General features: G+C 47.7%; 2 protein-coding genes across 3 annotated transcripts in view; one reads left to right on the plus strand and one right to left on the minus strand.

Annotated features, from left to right (window-relative positions):
- Positions 1-9,808: 9,808 nt before the first annotated feature.
- LOC120844326 lies at positions 9,809-12,202 on the minus strand. Its single transcript, XM_040216054.3, has one exon. It carries the CDS (start codon positions 11,390-11,392, stop codon positions 9,932-9,934), a length of 1,461 nt encoding a protein of 486 aa, XP_040071988.1. The 5' UTR covers positions 11,393-12,202; the 3' UTR covers positions 9,809-9,931.
- Positions 12,203-15,067: 2,865 nt separating this feature from the next.
- The window catches only part of LOC115310623 (rho-associated protein kinase 1), a 40,130-nt gene continuing 35,935 nt past the window's right edge, over positions 15,068-19,262 (plus strand). The window contains exons 1-2 of one of the 2 annotated variants that reach the window (XM_029969028.4): positions 15,068-15,462; positions 18,206-18,304. In XM_029969028.4, the coding sequence (XP_029824888.2) occupies positions 18,206-18,304 (99 nt within the window). In that variant the 5' untranslated portion in view covers positions 15,068-15,462. The remainder of the gene's footprint in view (positions 15,463-18,205; positions 18,305-19,262) is intronic. The other variant, XM_029969027.4, reaches the window with a different exon arrangement.

The raw sequence follows: 19,262 nt of genomic DNA on the forward strand, positions 1-19,262 counted from the left end.
AATCTGAGGAATTCACAGATATTACTTTGGTGTTGCTAAGAACTTTGGGGCTAATATTGTCTGGACCAGAAGATGATGAGAGTTTTAACCCTTCTATAAGTCAAAGCATTCTGGAAGCAGAAATGTTAGTGTCAATGGGGGCCATGGGCTCAAAACCAGAGCAAGGCAAACTTGGTATATGCTCAATGCTTTCGTTTGATAGTATGGAAGAGAAATACTTATTTAAGGCGGTAGTGCAATGTGGCTCACACGGCGTTTACATTTTCATTCTTTAGTCGGATAGAGTCAGTATTATCTCTGGGTGAAAATACCTTCCAGAACTTCTGGGGGTTACTTAGCAGAATTCTTGCAGGTCCAAGGAAAATAACTTCTTTTTCGTCAACTTTACGCTCTGTACAAGATTTGAGACATGAAAAATAATCGTCCCAGACTTTGTTATTATTTACTCTTTTAGCTCTTTTATACATGTGCTTCTTTTTGTTATTTATAATGATCGTAAAGTTTTATTGTACCAGGGGTTATGCCCGTCGCTGTTTACAATAACATTCGGGACAAATTAACTGCTGAGTTAGATTATTAAGTTTGTTTTTAAATAGTAACCAGTTTTCTTCCACCGATCTTGAACAAAGGTTTTCGACATACGACTGATAGAACGATGACACGTTCCGATTTATGGTGACGTAGTAATCACCTTTGTTATAGCTCACGAATTGTTTGAACAGTTGGGCTCAGCGTCGGCACAGGGATAGATAACTCGATCAAGATGCCGTGGTCACTTAAGCCAGCAACACAGCTGACAGTTTTTATTATTTCTGGTGTGCTTGTAAGGGTACGGTCAAGAATATTGTCGCCACAGGTGGGTTGTTAAACAACTGGGATGAGGTTAAAATTCAAACATGAAAAACTCTCGCGCAGCATTCGAGCTGCTCGTGGTAAGATAAACCCAGTCAATGTTTGGAAAATTTAGGTCGTCAAAGATAGCAAAGTCTCCTTTTGGGTGAAGACTCTAAATGTCGAGCAGTATGGTGCGCAAAGTGTCGCAGTGCTCAGAACCATTGTTCGGTGCCCGATAATACGATGGGCAGGAGATCAAACTATAAGGGGTACTTTATTTGAACTTGTCCCCACGGCCCAGTGTTTACTACCACAGCATAACAAAGAAATTGAACCTAGTCATCAGTCGTGGGCACGTTAACAGCAGAAAGTAACAGTGTTACAGTTACAGTTACCTAGGGGGGAAAAGTATACCTGCTACAGTGACAGTCACCGGCTTCAAAAAGTAAAATGTTACAGTTACTGCAAAAAGAGTAACGCCGTTACTTTCTCGTCACAGTACAAAAATTGGAGTTAAGAAATCACAAACCAAAACAATATTATTTTATTTGTTACACTCTACAGTAAGAAGAAAGGTAAACTGAGAAATTAGAAAAATTTAAACCCAAAGGGTGTTTCTTTTTTTTGTGTGATTCGCCATTTCAGCATTTTGATGTGCACAATTTATTTGCAATAATTGCAATGCTTTTGATGAGCGACATCGAAGATGACGCTCCAAAGGCCGCTTTTTATACGACCAAAGCGCTGGTAAGAGTGAAGCACTCGTATCCAGACCGTGCATGACAAGCAGTCTTGGGCAGTAACTAGCTACTAGTAATGCGTTACTGGTAACTAGTTACTTTTTGGTAACGAGTTATTCTTTACTGCTGGTAACTTGTAACTGTAAGACTGTTTCTTTTGTATTGGGTTACTGTAACTGTAACTCCACGCATTAAACAAACAAAAAATTGTCTGGTTTAGCACACGACTGATAATCGAGTCAGCACGAAACCGGGAGATAAAGGAAGCAGCACCCACAGTGGTAGGGGCGGCAAACAATGTCCGTTTCACCGACTTTGTCTCACTCTTCTCATGTGGGGACCATCTGCGGGTGTCGGTGCTCGTGCAATATGTCTCCGAGTGTTCCGACTGGGCTGTGTCTGCACCCCCCTCTTTCTTCGCCTTTGTAGGATGTGCGCTGTCATTTTTACACCCAGTGGGTCACCGTCTCCTCTTCCCTATTAGTTTTCAAAAAAGCCGTCCCCACATTGTGCCGAAAGCCAGCACTTGTTTCACTCATTTGTTCTCTTCAGAGCTGCTCGACTAAACACGAAGGCAGGTTCAAATGAAATTGCCTTTTTCGTTGATAACCTCAAGAAACACCTCAATGGTTGGACACTTTGTTGTGGAACCACAGATGGCTTTTTAGACAGAGACCCCGCAGTGGTCGTCGTACATTCTCGTTGAGCACCAGAAGGCCTCACTTTGTCTCCTTTCCTGTATATTCTTTCGAAACTGTTTGACCCGCTACGTTCAGGCCTGCTTCCGAGTATATCCCGTGAGGTAATTATGCGATCATCCGTGTCCTCAGTCGTTTCGGAGTCAAAAATAAACAAAAACATTAACTGATGTGGGCCGATGACAATTTTGAAAAACAGTTTATTCTAAGTTATAGTAATATGCAAATAGTGGATTTTGAGTTTGAAGCGAAAAATTTTGGCCAAATATTTTCAATTTGAATATTGAAAAGTTTTCCCATGCCTTTCGCGCATTATATGCTTAGACGAAAACCCAGCTAAAATCGTGAAGGTTGTTCTACTTGTTCATTTATAAGGTAAGTTTAACTATCAAATATTTATGAACCTGGCAGACCACTGCAGGCGATGTGCTGACTGTAAGCCTCTTTTGGCTGAAACAAAATTTTTAAAGAAATCAAAAGATAAGACCGAGAGAGAGATTATAGAGGCGTTTTATATCAAAAAGAAAGATGACAAATGCGTTAGCACGCCCTCTCTCTTTTTGCTTCAGAAAGAAGTAATGTTTCTAGATAGTTGCTTGTGAGAGCGGTGATTGGTTGCAGTGTGGGTTTGGCATACGATCTTGTGTATAAAAGTGACAGTGTTGTTTCTAATAAAATCAGTTGTGAGTTAGCGCCCGTCCTGTCGTCTTCGTGTCTTCATTGTCCTTGTTGTGTTGCGCTTTTTAACCTTTTAAATCATTATGAACTGTGACCTCAGAACGTCTGATGTCATGAAATGGCAGGTAAACGACGGATCTGATATAAAATGAATCTTATAGAGACAGCAAATCATACCCAATTGAGTGAATTACAAATCTTGCCATATAAAATATTCTTTCTTTAATCTCGAGTTAAAAAGTGAAAGACGTTTACAACTCCCTGTAATGCCGAATTAGAGCGCAGCTCTTGAGGAGGAGGAGGGAAGGAGTGAGGGGAAGGTATACCCCTCCTCCCCCCGTGGAGATGCATCTCCACCACGTGGAGATGCGGTTGTTTTTTGCCCTACACGAGCACGGGAGCATGTGCTCACGTGCTCGTGAGCACGAGCACCCGACGCCGGACATCGGATGGACATACGGACATATGGCTAGCCCCTAAGGAGCTTCGCCCCCAAAAAAAAAAAGAAAAAGCGCGCTGTCCCACAAGCCCGCTGGCGGGACAGCGACCTTGGTCGGAAAAGCGTTATCTGTCCTCGCCTAAATGGAGACATCTGGTCACTTTATTGAAGGCTAAACATAAAACAGCGCAAAACAACGAGGACTAGCTCCACAGGACTAGTGCAGCGTTCGTCCTGTGGTGTTTGTTCCTTTCCTTAGTCCTCTTTGTTTTGCGCTGTTGTACCTACATGACGTTTAACCAATCATAAACCTGAATTTTTTTTATCTACTGTAGTTGCCCTTGCAATCGCTTGAGCTCCTGTACCATCTGCTCCCTGTGAGTTGCCGGTGATGAGGTGCGAATGGTGACTCAGATGATATTCATGCAATAAATCATGGTAACCTAAAGCAGCTCCGTTGCCCAAACAAACCTTTATTAACACTTCAATTGTGTCTAACAAAGACCATAAATCGCTCGACGACATGCTGCTATCCCAGCCATTAGGTGTATAACAACCTGAAATGCTTTTCATCACTGAACCAGTAAAGCCTATGCGAATTTCATTCCAGGATGTTGGCCATTCTCACTGTCAGTGTTTTTAGCTTGGCTTTCTGGTTGTTTGGCATTGAGTATGGGATCCAGACATAATGGTCCCAGACCTTATGATCCCAGACAATATGGTCCCGGACAAAATGGTTCCCAAGTGCCAGGCCGCACAAAATGGTCCCATGTTGTTTTTACTGCATTTTTCTTTTTTTTTCTTTCTTGCTTTTCACAGGTTTGTAGATTGCATGTAGTTATTTTTGGTAAACATTTGTGACATGAGCCATTGGTTATTTTAAAGTTACTTTTTAATTGCTTGGTCTTCACAGGTTTATGTTATTAAATGTATTCGCAAAATACTTATATTGCGAGCCGTTTGTCAATCTAGAGTTTATATTTTTCACGCATAATTTTCGCCATTTGTTCTACTTTTCGTGTGTTCAACTTGAGTTTCAACCAGTCTACCGAGAAATGCAACAGCAACTTCAAACAATCTGCATACAGTACAAACAATTGAGCCGTATCATGAAAGGCGTGGGAAAAGTGCCGTTTCAAGATAGTAGACCTTTTGGACTGGATTGGGTTTTTATGGCGCGAGGGCTGCTGAGGTCAAACAGCATCAAAGAAGGGTAGACCTTTTGTGGGAACGTAATAAAACATGTCATGTGTTCAAAAGCATGTTTATTATTTTCCATTCATATTTTCTAACATTGCATCAAAACATGCGGTATCTGCACGGTAGATTGCCTTTATTCCCCCTATGACGAATCGACATGTGACGAATAGACCGTTAAAAGTAATCGCTGCAGATATCAGTGACATTTTAGACAGTGCGTCAAATGTGTCGGAAATTTTACTCGGGACCATTTTGTCCAGGTTTGCACTTGGGACCATATTGTTTGGGATCATATTGTCCGGGATCATATTGTCCGGGACCATTTTGTCTGGGACCATATTGTCGGGGCCATTTTGCCCGGGACCATATTGTCTGGGACCATATTGTCCTACACCCATATATGATATATTTTCCCCAATTCCTGGCCATTAGATATATAGCTTCTGGCACAGGCTTTCATGGCGATGATTCTGAGGTATACGGAGTGCACCAGAGTCAGCGACCCAGACCGTGGATCCATTGGTATCACAACACATGATCCCTGCATTAAACAACATCATGTCACCAACACACTGATCTCATCAGCTATTGTGCACATGCTTGGTGACGCCATAACTGCTCACAGGGGACAGACAGCCGTGCACAAGACAGGTGGTGTCGTTTTGTGTACTGCACGCACAGGTCCACAGCGGGGTTATCGCGCGTGCGGGGGCTGCAGTTCTCAGAATGAATAGCGGCAGCAGCAGCGTAACAAAACTCTTGAATAGGTCAAAAATATCCTCTCTGGGGCCTCCGACATTTCTACTCTGAACTGCTTCAGACACGTGCGAAAGGGTGAAATTCTATGTGGTCTTTTCTGCCAGCTTCTGGAACATAATTAGAGTCTCCTGCAGGTCAAGAATAGCAAGAGAAGTCTCTGTCCCTCCCTCTCGACATTGGCGGAGCGAACACTGGAGAGAGGCAAACAACCTATCCTGACAAGTAGAGGTGGTTTCCTCTTCTCCACTCTCGTGCTATTCTTGACCTGCAACAGACTATAGCGCCCTTGTCAACGCTTGCAACATGAGCAGAACTGTGGAAGGGTTGGGCTCATCCTTGCCCGCAGGAAAGGCAGTCTGCTCAAAATGTCTGCGTTCAGATTCTTCAACACGCAGCTACAGGCAACACTGAATTTGCCTGTTGGCACCTGTCAGCATCATGGATCGTCTTGATCAGCTCGAGGCAAGGATGCCGAAAACCTCGTCCTCGAAGTTTTCATGCAGCATGGACTCTGACAAACACTGTTCCAAGAGTCCGCAAAGAAAAATAGGTCCAAAGCACCTAGGAAGAGGGTTCCTGTTCAAGCTGAGTCAGCCGCAGACACTGCAGTCGCTGAGCAACGTGACTGTCAGCTCGGTTTCTCGGCTGCGCACGGACATCATCGCCTGGTTTCACCAGATAGATTTTAGGTTCCAGACGTTTAAAGTTGCACCAGGTGAGGCCATCCCATTGATTGTATCCAAGCTACCATCTAAGGACTCCATGTAGATTATGTACCACCTCAAGACGGCCAAGCTAACAATGTAGGAGCAAATGAAGAAAGCTTTCCGTCGTCGTTACAACCTGGACAACGAAGCTGAGGCAAAACAAAAGATGTTCAGCACAAGTCAGCAATCAGGAGAGTCCTGCACCGACTCCGCCTTCCATTTACTGGAGCTCATCTACGAGTGCAGCTACCCAGAGACGAAGGTGGAGAAATGCAAGGTTATCCTGGCCACACTCTTCCACAAAGCACGAAAGCATGCTTCGACAGGCGCTTCGCCTCGTTGAATGAGTTGCTGGACTCTTTCCTTTGCTTTGACCAGGTTGTCTTCAGCCAACCAAAGACACCGGTTTTGGCTCTCGCTGCAGAGCGAGTGCAAGCTGCGCAGGGACAAAGAAAGCGCACTCCGTCCTGCTCTTGAAGCAGGGCCGGCCACCGCCTCATCGGAATGCTGACGACAGCAATCGTCACCAGCACCCTTCTGCAACAGAGAAGCAAAAGAAGCAGATGCGTCGCTTCGGCATGTGTCAAAAACTTTGCGGGACTTTCAATGTTCTTCGTCCCAATACCCTGAAGTTTGTCCGCTCCGTCTCATTTGTAAGAGACGTGGCCACTTTGTCACGTGATGCCGGCAAGAGCTAACCCAAGAATTTCTGGAATGGCAACGGCACTTTGAGTCTGTTGCATTGTTGACGGAGAAAAGTGAAAACCTGATGCCCCTACCGCCTGGAAGGTGTCATTAGTAGTTTGTTACATCACCTCTGGTGCTGCAGTGGGCATCAAGACAATTAAGCTCAGCAATGCGAACACTGACCACATTTTCCGTTGATTAAGCCTTTTTTTGCCAGGGGACTTCTGTCTCAGAACCTTGGAAAGTTGTCAACCCTCAGCACCAACGTTGGTGTCACATTTGACAGCGGTACGCAGCTCGGAAGTTGACCGCCTGACAAATCAAGCTTGCTCAAGAAAAGCAAGAAAGCGACTTTGACAGTGGCACATGTATGTTCTTTTTAAGGACTAGCTCGTGTTGTAGGAGAGCCCACTCATCAGAGTCAAGGCAACACTATGATTTACTGGCCCTCGCCAAATCGCGAGCCGGCTCTCTCCCGTGAATTACGAGCTTGAACTCGTGGACGGTACTGGCCGCAATGTAGTGCATGTGGAGAAACTTAAGCCGGTCGTCAAATTTGTGCAGCCTCTACCTGGGGACTGAACTTTGTAAACTTTACAAGTTTTTTTTTCTCATTTATCACGTCGTATGTATATCATTATTTAATCATGTGCATATTGCTCAACGCAGTATTTGTTTGATGTTCGTTGCATGGCAGCGTGATATCAGGTCGACACTTAAAACCCTTGGCACGTGACGAGCTGCAAGAGACATCGCTCTGAAGCGGCTCGTGCGAGCGCTCATGATCAAAATAAAAGAAGTAGTTTTGGCATGGTAGTTGATGACGTTGACATGTCTTTCCTGAGCATGGTGCCCATTTATCTTGATGACCGATCCAGATCGTCACAACAGCATTACCCAGGTAGAATTCCATGATGGGTTTTCCTGCTAAGACTGTCTCCTTGCAGAGCTGAAAAATTGCCGCGGCAGCCGAAATTTTTAAGAGCATCCTTTTCACTCTATGACGTCCTTTGATGGTGTTTATGGTGAGCATATCTGCTGTCTCCACTGTCACACACAGCTAGTTGAATGCCTTTTGGCTGGGGCCTCTGCCGTGGTCTGCGGGGGGTGGGTTGGGGCACAGCGAGTTTTCTTATCTTCCCCTCTGATTATTCATTGTTTCCATACGTGTATATGTGTTATCTTGTACTTACGACTACAGTTTGTTTATGTTTATACCTACTCAGCGGCGGCCTAGCAGGCGCACATGTGTAAGGGTATTAACCTTTCTGTCTAGCCTCGCATGCCGCTGAGTGGGCAAACTTTCTCGTGCAAATAAAAATTATTATTATTGTTATTATTAGTGAGGTCCACTGTTGAAAAAATAGTGCCTCCAAGCACGCTCACCACAAAATTTGTTACAGCCCGCATCAGATTTACCGCCAGTTTTTCAACAGCGTTCAGTGTTGTGTCGGCTCGATTATGCCTTAGCTTTGGAGCATCCGGAGTTCTGCCTCCACTGCGGTACACATTGCAAATGGAACAGGGCTAGCCTTCAAAAAACGCAGTGCTGCATCTTTTTTCAGATCCAGGTTCACTGAGAGTTCTTTGTGCCTGCTCATCCCTGGGTCAAGAACTTCCTCATGTGTCAGCAACGCGTCATCTAGGGTCTTGCAGTGGAGTGCGACTAGTATTTCCTTTTAGGTCACCATGGGTTGGTCCTGCACCTCTTCCATGGCTGTGGCCCGGTAAGTCAGCGCGCAGGCCTGCTGGTGAGCAAGTTTGTTGCCCTCTACCACGGAGTGGGCAGGTACCCATTTAAATTCTATGGGCTCCTTTGGGGGTCTTTTGTTTTTGAGCACCTGCAGCGCTTTTCAGGGCACCGAGCCCGACTGGAAGCTCCGGTATGCTTGGTGTGAGTCGGTGATTACCCTGGTTCTGCCCGGCAATAGGTAACCCCGTCTTGTTCCGCAATGCTTCGATTACTCTTTTAGCAAGTGTATATACGTACCAGTTTTATTTCACACACACTTGTTCTCACTGTTTATATTACTCACCAGCCCTGTAGGTATCAGCCACCTGTCTGTGCATATGTTGATCTTGTATTTTTCATGTACTCCTCCTCCTCCTCCCCCCCCCCCTCCCCCCCGCTCCTTATGTAATGCCCCTGTTAGGACCTTTGAAATTACAATAATAATAATAATAATAATAAAAAAAAAACTGCCAGTAACATTGGAAGAATTTAGGAGCGGGGGTGGGGCCAACAAGTTTGAATTCCTGTGCCGATGCAACTTCACACATAACTTGAGCACATTATATAACATTCCCACCCATCTGATCGGCATTCCTAATAAGTTTTATTTCCATATGCTCAGTGACAATGTAAGCCAGTTTTAGATACTATACTTTTATAGTATTACTTTTCCGCACTTCTCACTGCAATGTTTTCATGGCGAGCATACTGTTTCCCAGATCACGAGAGCCGCGCACAAGTAGCGAGCCTCAGCTTGGGCATCTAGGACATAGTACGTAGCTGTTGTGCGTCTCGTACGCACTGCAAAATCTGCATAAAACGATCCAAACTTCTTTCAGCAAGCGCTGTGACCCAAGGGGGTATCGGAGGTCGAGTGTGTTGGCGCACCGCAGGTCGTACGGCGAAAGGTCCCGCTGCCAGGGATCCCCACCCCTACCCGTTTCGATCTGTTGTGAGGCGCAGACCCCAGGCTAGCAGTCGTACTGTAGTGGCTTAATTTTCTCATCTACAGCCTGAAACGGTGTCGCCAAAACCTAGACAGGCCGATCGCACGCTATTTATTTTCTTCCGCTGTGCCCAAAATGACGACAGTGCATGCGATTGAAAGACCAGCGGATAGGCGGGCTACCACTCTTGCCTTCGAATCGTTCGGGAGTCGGGCACCTGCATTTGCACGATGACTGAAGAAACAGAAAGAAGCGACGTCAAATCACATCGACACAGAATCACTCCAAGCTTGCTTGTGGCCTTTAGCTTTGTGCGCCGTCAGCCGTATCAACGCTAATCAAAATTAACAACGCCTGCCGCGCGCGCTCCGCTGCTCATACAATTTGGATTTGGATTTGGATTTGGATTTAGTGGCGTCCCTTTGTAACGGGTGGCCGCTCGCCGGAAGTTCCGGCGATGGCCTGCCAAAAAGAAAAAAAAGGCTTGCTTAGTCTGGTTTCTAGCCAAGTCTAGCCGAGTTCTTGTTGTGGTGGAGCTTCGGTCGGGTCCTCGGTGTGGGGCAGGTCGACTTGGGCGGAAAACATCGGTTGTCCGGCTTGCGCTTGCACGTCCGGCCCAGCTCGCCTCTCCCTCTTCCACAGCCGCCAGGAAATCTCCCACCACTGCTCTAGTCGGCGCTTGGTGGTCTCGACGTGTTCCTCGCCGTCATCCCCCCGCTCCGCCGTCCGGAAGCCCAGCGCGTCCGGCAGATGGTCCACCTGGGGGCACGGGCTGAGGGCCTTGCACTGCAGCACCAGATGTTCGGTTGTCTCCTCTGCTGCTCCGCAGGCGACGCAGGCGATTGGGGCCCCAGCGTCATATCGCGATCTCCACAGCCTGGTCTTGAGGGTCCCCGTTCGTGCCTCGAAAAGCAAGCCGCTGCCCCTGGAGTCATCATACAGCTGCTCCCGCTCGATCGCCCGCTTCGAGGCCGCATACACAGTCATTGATGGTTTTCGTGTGGCCGACTCCGTCCACCTTCGCGTCTCGACCTGCCGCACGTGCTTCTTGAGGTCCGCAACTCCCTCTCGGAGCGGCCGGCCGTCCAGCAGGGTCGGTGGTACCTCATACTTCCCCGCGAGCCTGGCCACCCGTTTGGTCAGGCGCGTGTTTAAACTCCTGTACACGAGGTACTTAAACACCCTCCTGGCCCATCGCTCCTCTCCGAGGCCGCAAAGACGCCTCTCGTAAGACAGCTTAGCCACCGCTTCCCTCGACTCAAAAGCAGACCATCCGAGGTCCCCCTGCACCCCTTCGTTTGGAGTCCCCCTGTGTGCCCCGAGTGCCATCCGTCCCGCCTCCCGCTGTCTAACCTCTAGGAACTCCCGAGTCTGAGACGACGTGCACAGTACCCGATTTGCAAAAGTCAGTCCGGGCACCATCACCATCTTCCACAGGCTACGAGCAACCTCGTAGCGGTCGAAAGCCCACATGGACGTTGCTGCCAGCACTCCCTTTCCCCTCATGGCCTTTGCTCGGACAGCCGATTCATGTGCTTGGATGTAGTTCCTACCCGTGGACAGGTGTACACCCAAGTACTTGTAGTCCGTGACACACTGCACAGTCTCCCCCTGCAGTACAAGCGGTGTGTCCAAAGCCCCCTCTACATTCTCTGTAGGCCCCCACTTCAGCACTTTACACTTACGGGAGCTGAACTTTAGGCCCAGTCTGTCCCCTTGTTTTGTGCATATGTCCAGCAGCTGTTGCATCTCTTCACAGGTGCCCGCTGTCAGCACCAGATCATCCGCATAAAATAGTCCTGGAAGATGTTGTCTCACCATTTGCCCATTTTCCATGTAAGACAGGTTGAGGCCTCTCCCACACTCCTCCAGTTCTGTCTCCCATCTAGACATATATAACATGAACAGGAGAGGGGAAAGGGGGCATCCTTGTCGCAAGCCTCTTGTCACTGGGATTGGTTGAGTGTTCATGCCCTCCCATTCCACCACAACCGTTGTGTCCCTGTACAGCTCCTGGAGGAGCTCAAGCACTGAACCTGGCACTCCAATCTGTGTCAGTTCCCACCAGAGCCTTGAGTGGGAGATTGAATCATAGGCCTTTTCAATGTCCAAGAAAGCCGCCCATAGGTGTCTCCCCTCCTGTTGTACAATCTCAATTGCTTGGGTCAGCACAAACAAACAACAACAAACAATCAGGGTATTTTGCTGCAGAAAGTTACTTCCGCCAGTTTTAGCGAAATGCGGAGCTCAATCCCTGCTCAACTGACGTTATTCAAGGTATTGCATTTGGCGTAAGGATAGTGTGTTGGGGGTATGCAAAAAAAACTACGGTATTGGCTATGGCGTACGCCGAAACGACTACGGTATTGATTTTGGCGTACGCCATAACCACTACCGTAGTCGAAGCGGAGGGGTAGTGAGATCGGCGTCCTACACCGGCGGCACAGGCAACGAAAACCGCGCCAGCGGCGCACCACGTGACCCTCTCCACCCGAACACAAAGCGCCTGCAACTGGCGTTTTCGTCTGCCTGGGTTGCTCGTGAACTTCGTTAACTTCTTCCACGATTATTTTATGATACAATAGGCACGCTCTAGGCATCAGCAACATATATTCGGACTCTGAGATGTGGGTAAACAAATTGTAATATATTTTGTTTAGATTCTCGAGGAACTGTTGCCATCTTTCAAGGATCCTAGAAGGCTCACCAGCGTCGCTATTTTATATTCCATTTTCTCGTTATTACCTTTTTGCTGGAATCGTCGGCATTTTGATTTGACCCAGCCCTCTAAAATAGTAATGCGCGTTCAAGTGTCGAGCTGCAGCACTATCAATACATTTTTTAGAGCGGTGTAATAACACGCTGTGTCCCATAGGAAACTGATCTTGCGGAAGCTTCCTTTAAAATATTTTATCTTTATCTCCGTTGTTTTTGCTGTCTTTTCTCGGACCACAGAGGGGTGTCTGTCTCAATGGCTTCGTTTTCTACTAGAACACGCTTGCGGCGACCATTGTTTCGTTTGGTTCCCTTTCGCGATTCGGATATGACGATACCGGATACAGTCTGGCAGACAAGCTGCCCGACCTCTTGGAGCTCGGGCAAAAATTGTGCCGGTAAATTGCCAGCACACGCCTGAGAACTGCCACCCGAACGGCGCGCACTCGCCAGCCTTTGACCACGCGAACGCCCTTGGCGGAGATATGGCAAAATATTTTGCCGGGAAATGACCACGCGCACCACGCGAATTCGCCAAAAGGAGCTAAAATGACGTAATTTCCTGACTGGTGACGATTTCCGGCGCTAAAAGAGGAAAAAACAAACAATATGGCGGGATAAGCTGCTTCGGTTCTGTCGCGGGTGTGCGGTTTGCTCGCTTTTGTTAATGAAAAGTGCTCAAGGTAAGAACGAATAACGCGTTCGAATATCTTTTTCAGGTAAGGCTCTTTCGGAAAATGCATTGGACCGTATTTTGTTTGGTTTGAATATGCTAATAAACAACGCAAACGCTCATTTGACGCCGTGTCTTGATCGCCGTTGCACGGAAACTCGGTAATATTGACGTTAGTCCTGTCCGCGCTCAACAGAGCAAAACAGGGTATGAACGCGACTTTGGAAGCCGGTTGGACACTCACGCAGAGCATGATACCGATTAATGTTTTGTTTGCGTAGCTAAATCGGGGTGCACGTTGGCTGAAGCTCGCTTCGGCCGACAGAACCTTGATCGCCGAGCGCGGCCGAACTTCGAATAGATTTTATAGGAAGTTCGTTACGAAGGGAGAACTAACTTATGGCCGTATAAAAGTATCGCAAGCGGCGGGGTAGATTCGCTGAGCTCTGTATTTTGCGTGTGCTGACGACGATTTTTGTCGGCTTTTATAACAGTAGCTGCCTTTGCACCGCCAAGCGAAGGGCTCAATCGCGTTGTATCGCTTCGAACAGCAGCGCTGATCTGTACAATCACCCGCTTTTTCTTCAACCACCTTGTAAAGACTTCTTCAATATCATCGTCAAATAAAAGCGATCGTGCTCGCCATCGTCTGCTTCCAGTTTATTCGGAGACCGTCTGGCACAGGGGAGGAAGCGGAAGTTGCGTAGAAGCAGGTTTGGAGCCGCGTGTTTTTTTGCCGTTCAGTAGGCGCTCCGATGACTCCGACTCGAATCACTCCGTTCGGAGGCAAGGGAGGCGCTACTGAACGCGCCCACTGTGGCAACAAATGACGCGAGTGTCATGCTGTTGCCTGTCGCGATCCTGGCGGTTGACCGTAGAAATGCTGGCGAAAAGCACGAGCGGACGCGAGCAGCGCTGTCGTCACGGCGTCGCTTCAGGCGTCCCAACTTCCGGCTGTACTAGCTTCCGTGAACTGTCACAGTGGAAAGCGACCTGCAGCAGAACAGGCGTCTGCCATATATACCACGACTGTTGGAACGCCGCCAGGCTCGCGACCGGCGACAGCATGACACTTTTATGACGTCATCAGGCGGAAATCGAGGGACCACTTTTTTGGCCGCGGTAAACACACCAGTCTGAGACGCGTTCCAGGCACCATAGCTCGACGGCGCCAAAAGTAATTATTAAAACGTTGGCGCTTCATATTATAAACATAATCCTCGCTGCTTATTTTAGTTTCGCAATCGATTAATAGAGCAATGAGGCTTCGATTTGTTGCAGTAATGAGCGCCTCCGACTACGGAAGCGCTGCTGAGCGCCCAGTTTGCCCGGAAATCGACTCCATTGTGTCTATGGAACTTCTATGGCAGTAACCGGGCACTGGGGGGGCTATGTTGCGCTTTTTGCACCCCAGGAGACTAGGGAGAAGGAAGTGACGTTGATTTGTTTTCTTCTGTCAACATCCAATCTGCGTTTGCTCTAGTCGTTGACGTCACTTCCTTCTTCCAAGTCTCCTGGGAGTGCAAAAAGCGCAACATAGCTCCCCTGCCCATCCCTGCCCACACCACCATAGGCCCACACGTTATCATCTCTTCCAAGGCGCTCAGGGCACAGCTAAGTGTCCCTTCTGCATTGGCTACCCAAACGAGTCTCTGCCTCCATGCACAACCATCCATCCGCTCTACACTTTCCAAGCTCCCTCCCGGGCTTCGGCCCACGATATGGAAAGAGTGGCTCTCTCCCACAAACCATCAACACGTGCCCGCCATCTTCGACGCCCTTCTTCACCACATCACAACGATCGAAGAGAAGCTGAAGGCATCGAAAGAAGCCACCAATCCCTCATGATCCACCTATCCTCACCCTTCTAAATGGCGTCCTCCTGGACACCACTTCGACACCCTGAACTGAGGGTCAATAAAGATGTTTTCTCTCTTTCTCTTCCTTGAAACAGAGGTTTCGGCCTGAAATAGAGCGAAGTTTAACATCGTTCAGTGATAAAGAAAAATGCTGCAACTAAAGCAATTACACTTTCAGAGTACCAATAAAGGTACATACTATCCGGTACAACCGAAATGACAAAAGTTATTCAGGTTATTTTCCGGCGAAGAGACAAAATTCACGCGCGTTTTCCCATAGGAATACACAGGGTGGCTAGAAATGTAGACTGCATGCTGTCTGCTTGAGTTCGCAACCGGAAGTCCCGTAGACACTAGCGCCAGCTGAGCCTCTAGCGTTTATTGTAATAACTCTATGGCTGGGCTGGACCGCGACAACCGCGATAGGGCAGATATGGCATATGCGGCATAGGGATTCTAAATTCTGTGGTAAGAGCAATTACTCTGTTCTTTCCTGGTCGTCGGTGTTGGTGTCTTTACCGCCAGACAGTGTTAAAACTCGCCCGGAAGGAACCCCAAAACCGGCGTCCCACCGTTCCGCCGAGCCCAGCGACGGAACTCAAGTAGGCGGCAACACCATGCCCGAGCCGTGAAGGCATGTCGTCTTGTTGCTCGCAAGTTACACGGACTACCGATGTGTGCGGGCGCGTTTCAAACTCGACCAGTTTACTGTGGGCGTCTTTACGCCGCACTTCCACTTGAAAGGGAATCCTGACAAGTCCCGTCGCCTTCCGCCGGGAAGGAACACGTCCGAGGTAAGTCGCTCGGTGTCGGTCGAAAAAGAAGAAAAAAAAAAAGAAAAAAAGGTTAAAAGCAACTTTACAACCGCACGGGTCGCACAGAGATGAGGTGCAGGTAGTAAAAGAGGATTAAGAACACCTGATACCTAGTTCCACTTTCGCTCCTACTGGGTTAGAAGCAGGGTCGGAACCTCCGTCGTGTTAGTTTGTTTTTGTAAGGCGCGTTTGAGTGTTTTTATTTGTGTATTTTAAACTCGGGGTACGGACATCGTCGGTTTCCGGCGGGGGCAGTTGGCGGCGTTTTACGGTTCGCCAAGCCCGCTCAGTTCATCGTTTGTTCTTGTAACGAGGCAGCTGCCGTCGCGAATCATTGACAGTTTCTCTAGAAGAGCTCCACTTCCAACCCCTCCAACCACCCGCCCCAGCTCCCCTCATCGCACCGGCGGAAGCGGCGTAGACCGCAAAAACATTTTTTGTTTGCGTCTTGCATTTTTGTATTAATGCGTACGCACGTGCGGCAAACTGCTACCGAAGCTCGTCGGTTGTGTGGGTGTGTGTGTGTGCGCGGGGGGTCCTTGGGGTTTCGAGCGCGTACACAACGCTGGCACCCTACAGACTATTACAGACGCTAGCTGCGTGATGAATCGTTTTGGAATCCGCGATGTGTTTCAGATTGAGACGTACGCAATTGTTCTGACATACGCGATTTATTTTTGTTTGGTAGTCTTTCTCGTTCCTGCTGCTAATAAGGGCTGTCTTTGCTGGCCATAAAAAAGAAGGGGGAGGGGGGGAGGGAGAGAGCTCAGCTTTGAAATAAAACATTTAATTTAACCTTTCCCGACTTCTCCTGCTTATAATTGGCTACGGTTGGTAGTGCAAGCCTCGCCGGTCGCAGCATGGGTGTACCGGCGTTTCGTTAAAGTATGCTGTCGTTCATCCTTGTGATATCTGGGACTGGGGTGAAACGTGGACCTGGACAGTGTAGCGAGATATAAAAACATCTAATTTCATTATGTGCATTTACCTGTACATTTGTTTTTTCTTCTTTTGTTTAGTTACTTCATTCCTCAGTTCTACGTCGTGCATTATTCATCCCAACCGTAGCAGCAGTAGGCAAAAAAAAAAAAAAAACGAACTTATATGGCCACTGTTAAGCCAGCTTGTCAGCAGCGGAGAGCACTAACAGGGAAGTTAAGCAACACACATTCCGGCAGTTGTTTTCGTTTAGACTGTATTGACACCTCAGCTGGCAACACTGGCTTCTGCGTTACAGATTCTCACTGTTTTCTATACACCAACGCACTGCTTACACACAAGTCAGCATTTGTCCACACCAGATGTGGGCAGTGCACGTGCGCGGAAACTAGATTTATGTGAAGCGCCTGTGCTGTGCCGACAACAGCTCCACCGCAGCAGCGTGATGTCGGGGACGTGTGTTGCAGTATACACATTTATAAAGAATGGCACGATTGGATTGAAATAACTTTGCAAGTGTGACCTGAATCACTGTTTGCGCTAACTGGTGTGCAACAAATGCACATTAAAATTGCTGATCTGCACGAGCAATTTCATCCGAGATGTCAGTGAAGCTTGCTAAGAGCGGCAGCAAGCGTTAGTCACATGTTTCTTGCTTAAATTCTTTTTTGTACTTCCTTTGCCCTGATTACTCCTGACAGTACCTAGGTTCCTTTGTTCATTTGTTTATGCACTTGCATCTGAAGGCTCCAAAAAGGGACATTACGTAGGGGGGCTGTGCAGCACAACATAGTATCGGTGCTTTCTCATTTTGTATTGTACTTTTCTGGGTCTAGAGAATTGCATTGCAATGTTTGGTGGGTTAGACAATCTAGCAAGAGACAGAATTTTAAGCAAACTTTATATGTTGCCCAATACTAAGGATTTAGCCAGTACCATCCTTCCATCCATCCCTACACTGATGGGTACCAGACATCATTAGGCTCATTCGATTTACCTGCATTTCCTGCACCGGTGCAGAAAAGTGTAGAGCTGTGTACCTCCAGTCTTATCTCAATGCGCATACTGGAAGTACTTTTCTGCACCAGTACAGCAGGTGCAGGTAAATCGAATGAGCCTATTATACAAGTGAGGCAGGCGCCTGAGCTGTGCTTTTCCTGCATTGCCCCGTCGCATCCGAAACTGCCGTGTTTCAAAGATTTACCAGCAGTCCGATTTAGTCGTTTGTCCCTGTTTATCCTGCTGGGGGTGGTTTGTCGAAAGTTTCATGTTCGACAAACTAATGGCGGTCACGAAGTTGTATTTTGTCGTGCACTGTCACTTTTGCAGGTCGATGGCATATGAGAATTGGTTCTTTGATCACCGCATTATTCTTGCTTGACTTCTTTCAGTTTCGACGGTGCAAACTTAAGGAGTGCTCTAGTTCGAAGTTGCGACCCATAAGCCCCTTAGTTAAATTTCCACCATCAAAAGGCTTTGGAACCAAACTTGTGTCAAGAAATAGATAGGACCACACTCCAACACAATCGCTTACGTAGCTGTTGCATTTTATTTGTGCATCATGTTGTACTGAAGCTTCGAACATACAAACCTCGTACACGCCCTGCTTAGTAGTACCTTCAACTTCTTGTTTCATCACCCTAAAGAAGGCCACCCTTAGTTTGGCACAGGTACCATACACTGAGGTGACGATAGTGATTAAAGTTGCCAGAAGACCAAATTTCGAAACAGGTCTATTGAACGGGGGGTCCACCTAACCGATCTTGTCACTTGACTTCGACAGATGGGAGAAGTTCAGGACGCGGATCGCCTCCGGAGGCTGAAAGAGCTGGAGCGGAAGCTGGTGGACCGCACATCCGAGGTCCACGTAGACGGACTCCTGGTACGTCGTTTCAACATCGCAACGGCATTCACGCAGCTGAACGCCTTGGCGGACGTTTCTAGACTTGTAACGAGTGTGCATGCAGCCCATCATTGTAGTGACGTCAAACATACCTTACAGCTTCATTGACGACCTTGGAAAGGGTGCGACGCTCAAAGTGAATTCGGAGCATGTTTTTGGTGTTTCGACTGCCACACTGAAATCATACCCCGTCTGATTAATGACGCCTAGAAGACAAGTTTTGTGCACGACGTCGTTGTCGGTGGATCCTCGGCCCGCATAGAGCGGCAAATGCGCCCGTCTGTCTCGCCACCTGCTAGCGTCATGCTCGCTGCGAGACGCTGCGGGACACGCTGGCGGTGACAATGATTAACCTAGGTGGCACCGCTTGGATCCACTAGGGATAACCTTCATGAAGAATGTCTTGTCCTTTAGGTAGTATTGGTCTGCCTCGGTGATTCCATGAGAAGCATATTGCCGTCGCCTTCAAATAAATTGTGCAGCTCGTTTCAAGTCCATAAAATGTTTATTATAGCATAAAATATTTTAGGGTCATATCTTACATTGACACATGATATATTGTTATTTATCAAAATAGTCATAAAGTCTGCGTGCACAGCACTACTCTGGTCGATTAAGTGGTGAAAAGGACTTGTTCCTCCAAATCTGCCTTCGCTACTTGTTGACTCGTTAAATTTTACTGGGACAGCTATAACTTTTAAAGAGACACTGACAAGGTATTTATGCTCGCCGAGGTTTTTAGTTGTACCTGACGTATGAGAGCCCAACTTACCCAGAAAACAATTTGCGGCTCGAAATTCGGTTTCTTTCCGCCCGAGAACCGCCGATCAAGAACTGGCCGGTTTGAGTCTCGCTCACTCTCTTTTCCGTGGCCACAAGCCATTTTCTAAAGTTTCGATGCAACCACCAAATTTAATCAAAGTCATTGGTCACTAAG

This window comes from Ixodes scapularis, unplaced genomic scaffold (genome assembly GCF_016920785.2).
Source record: "Ixodes scapularis isolate PalLabHiFi unplaced genomic scaffold, ASM1692078v2 PGA_scaffold8__174_contigs__length_109621045, whole genome shotgun sequence".
Taxonomy (NCBI): domain Eukaryota; kingdom Metazoa; phylum Arthropoda; class Arachnida; order Ixodida; family Ixodidae; genus Ixodes; species Ixodes scapularis.

Excerpts from the sequence above, each read along its gene's own strand:
- LOC120844326 (XM_040216054.3), bottom strand. The coding sequence starts at position 11,392 with ATGAACACTCAACCAATCCCAGTGACAAGAGGCTTGCGACAAGGATGC.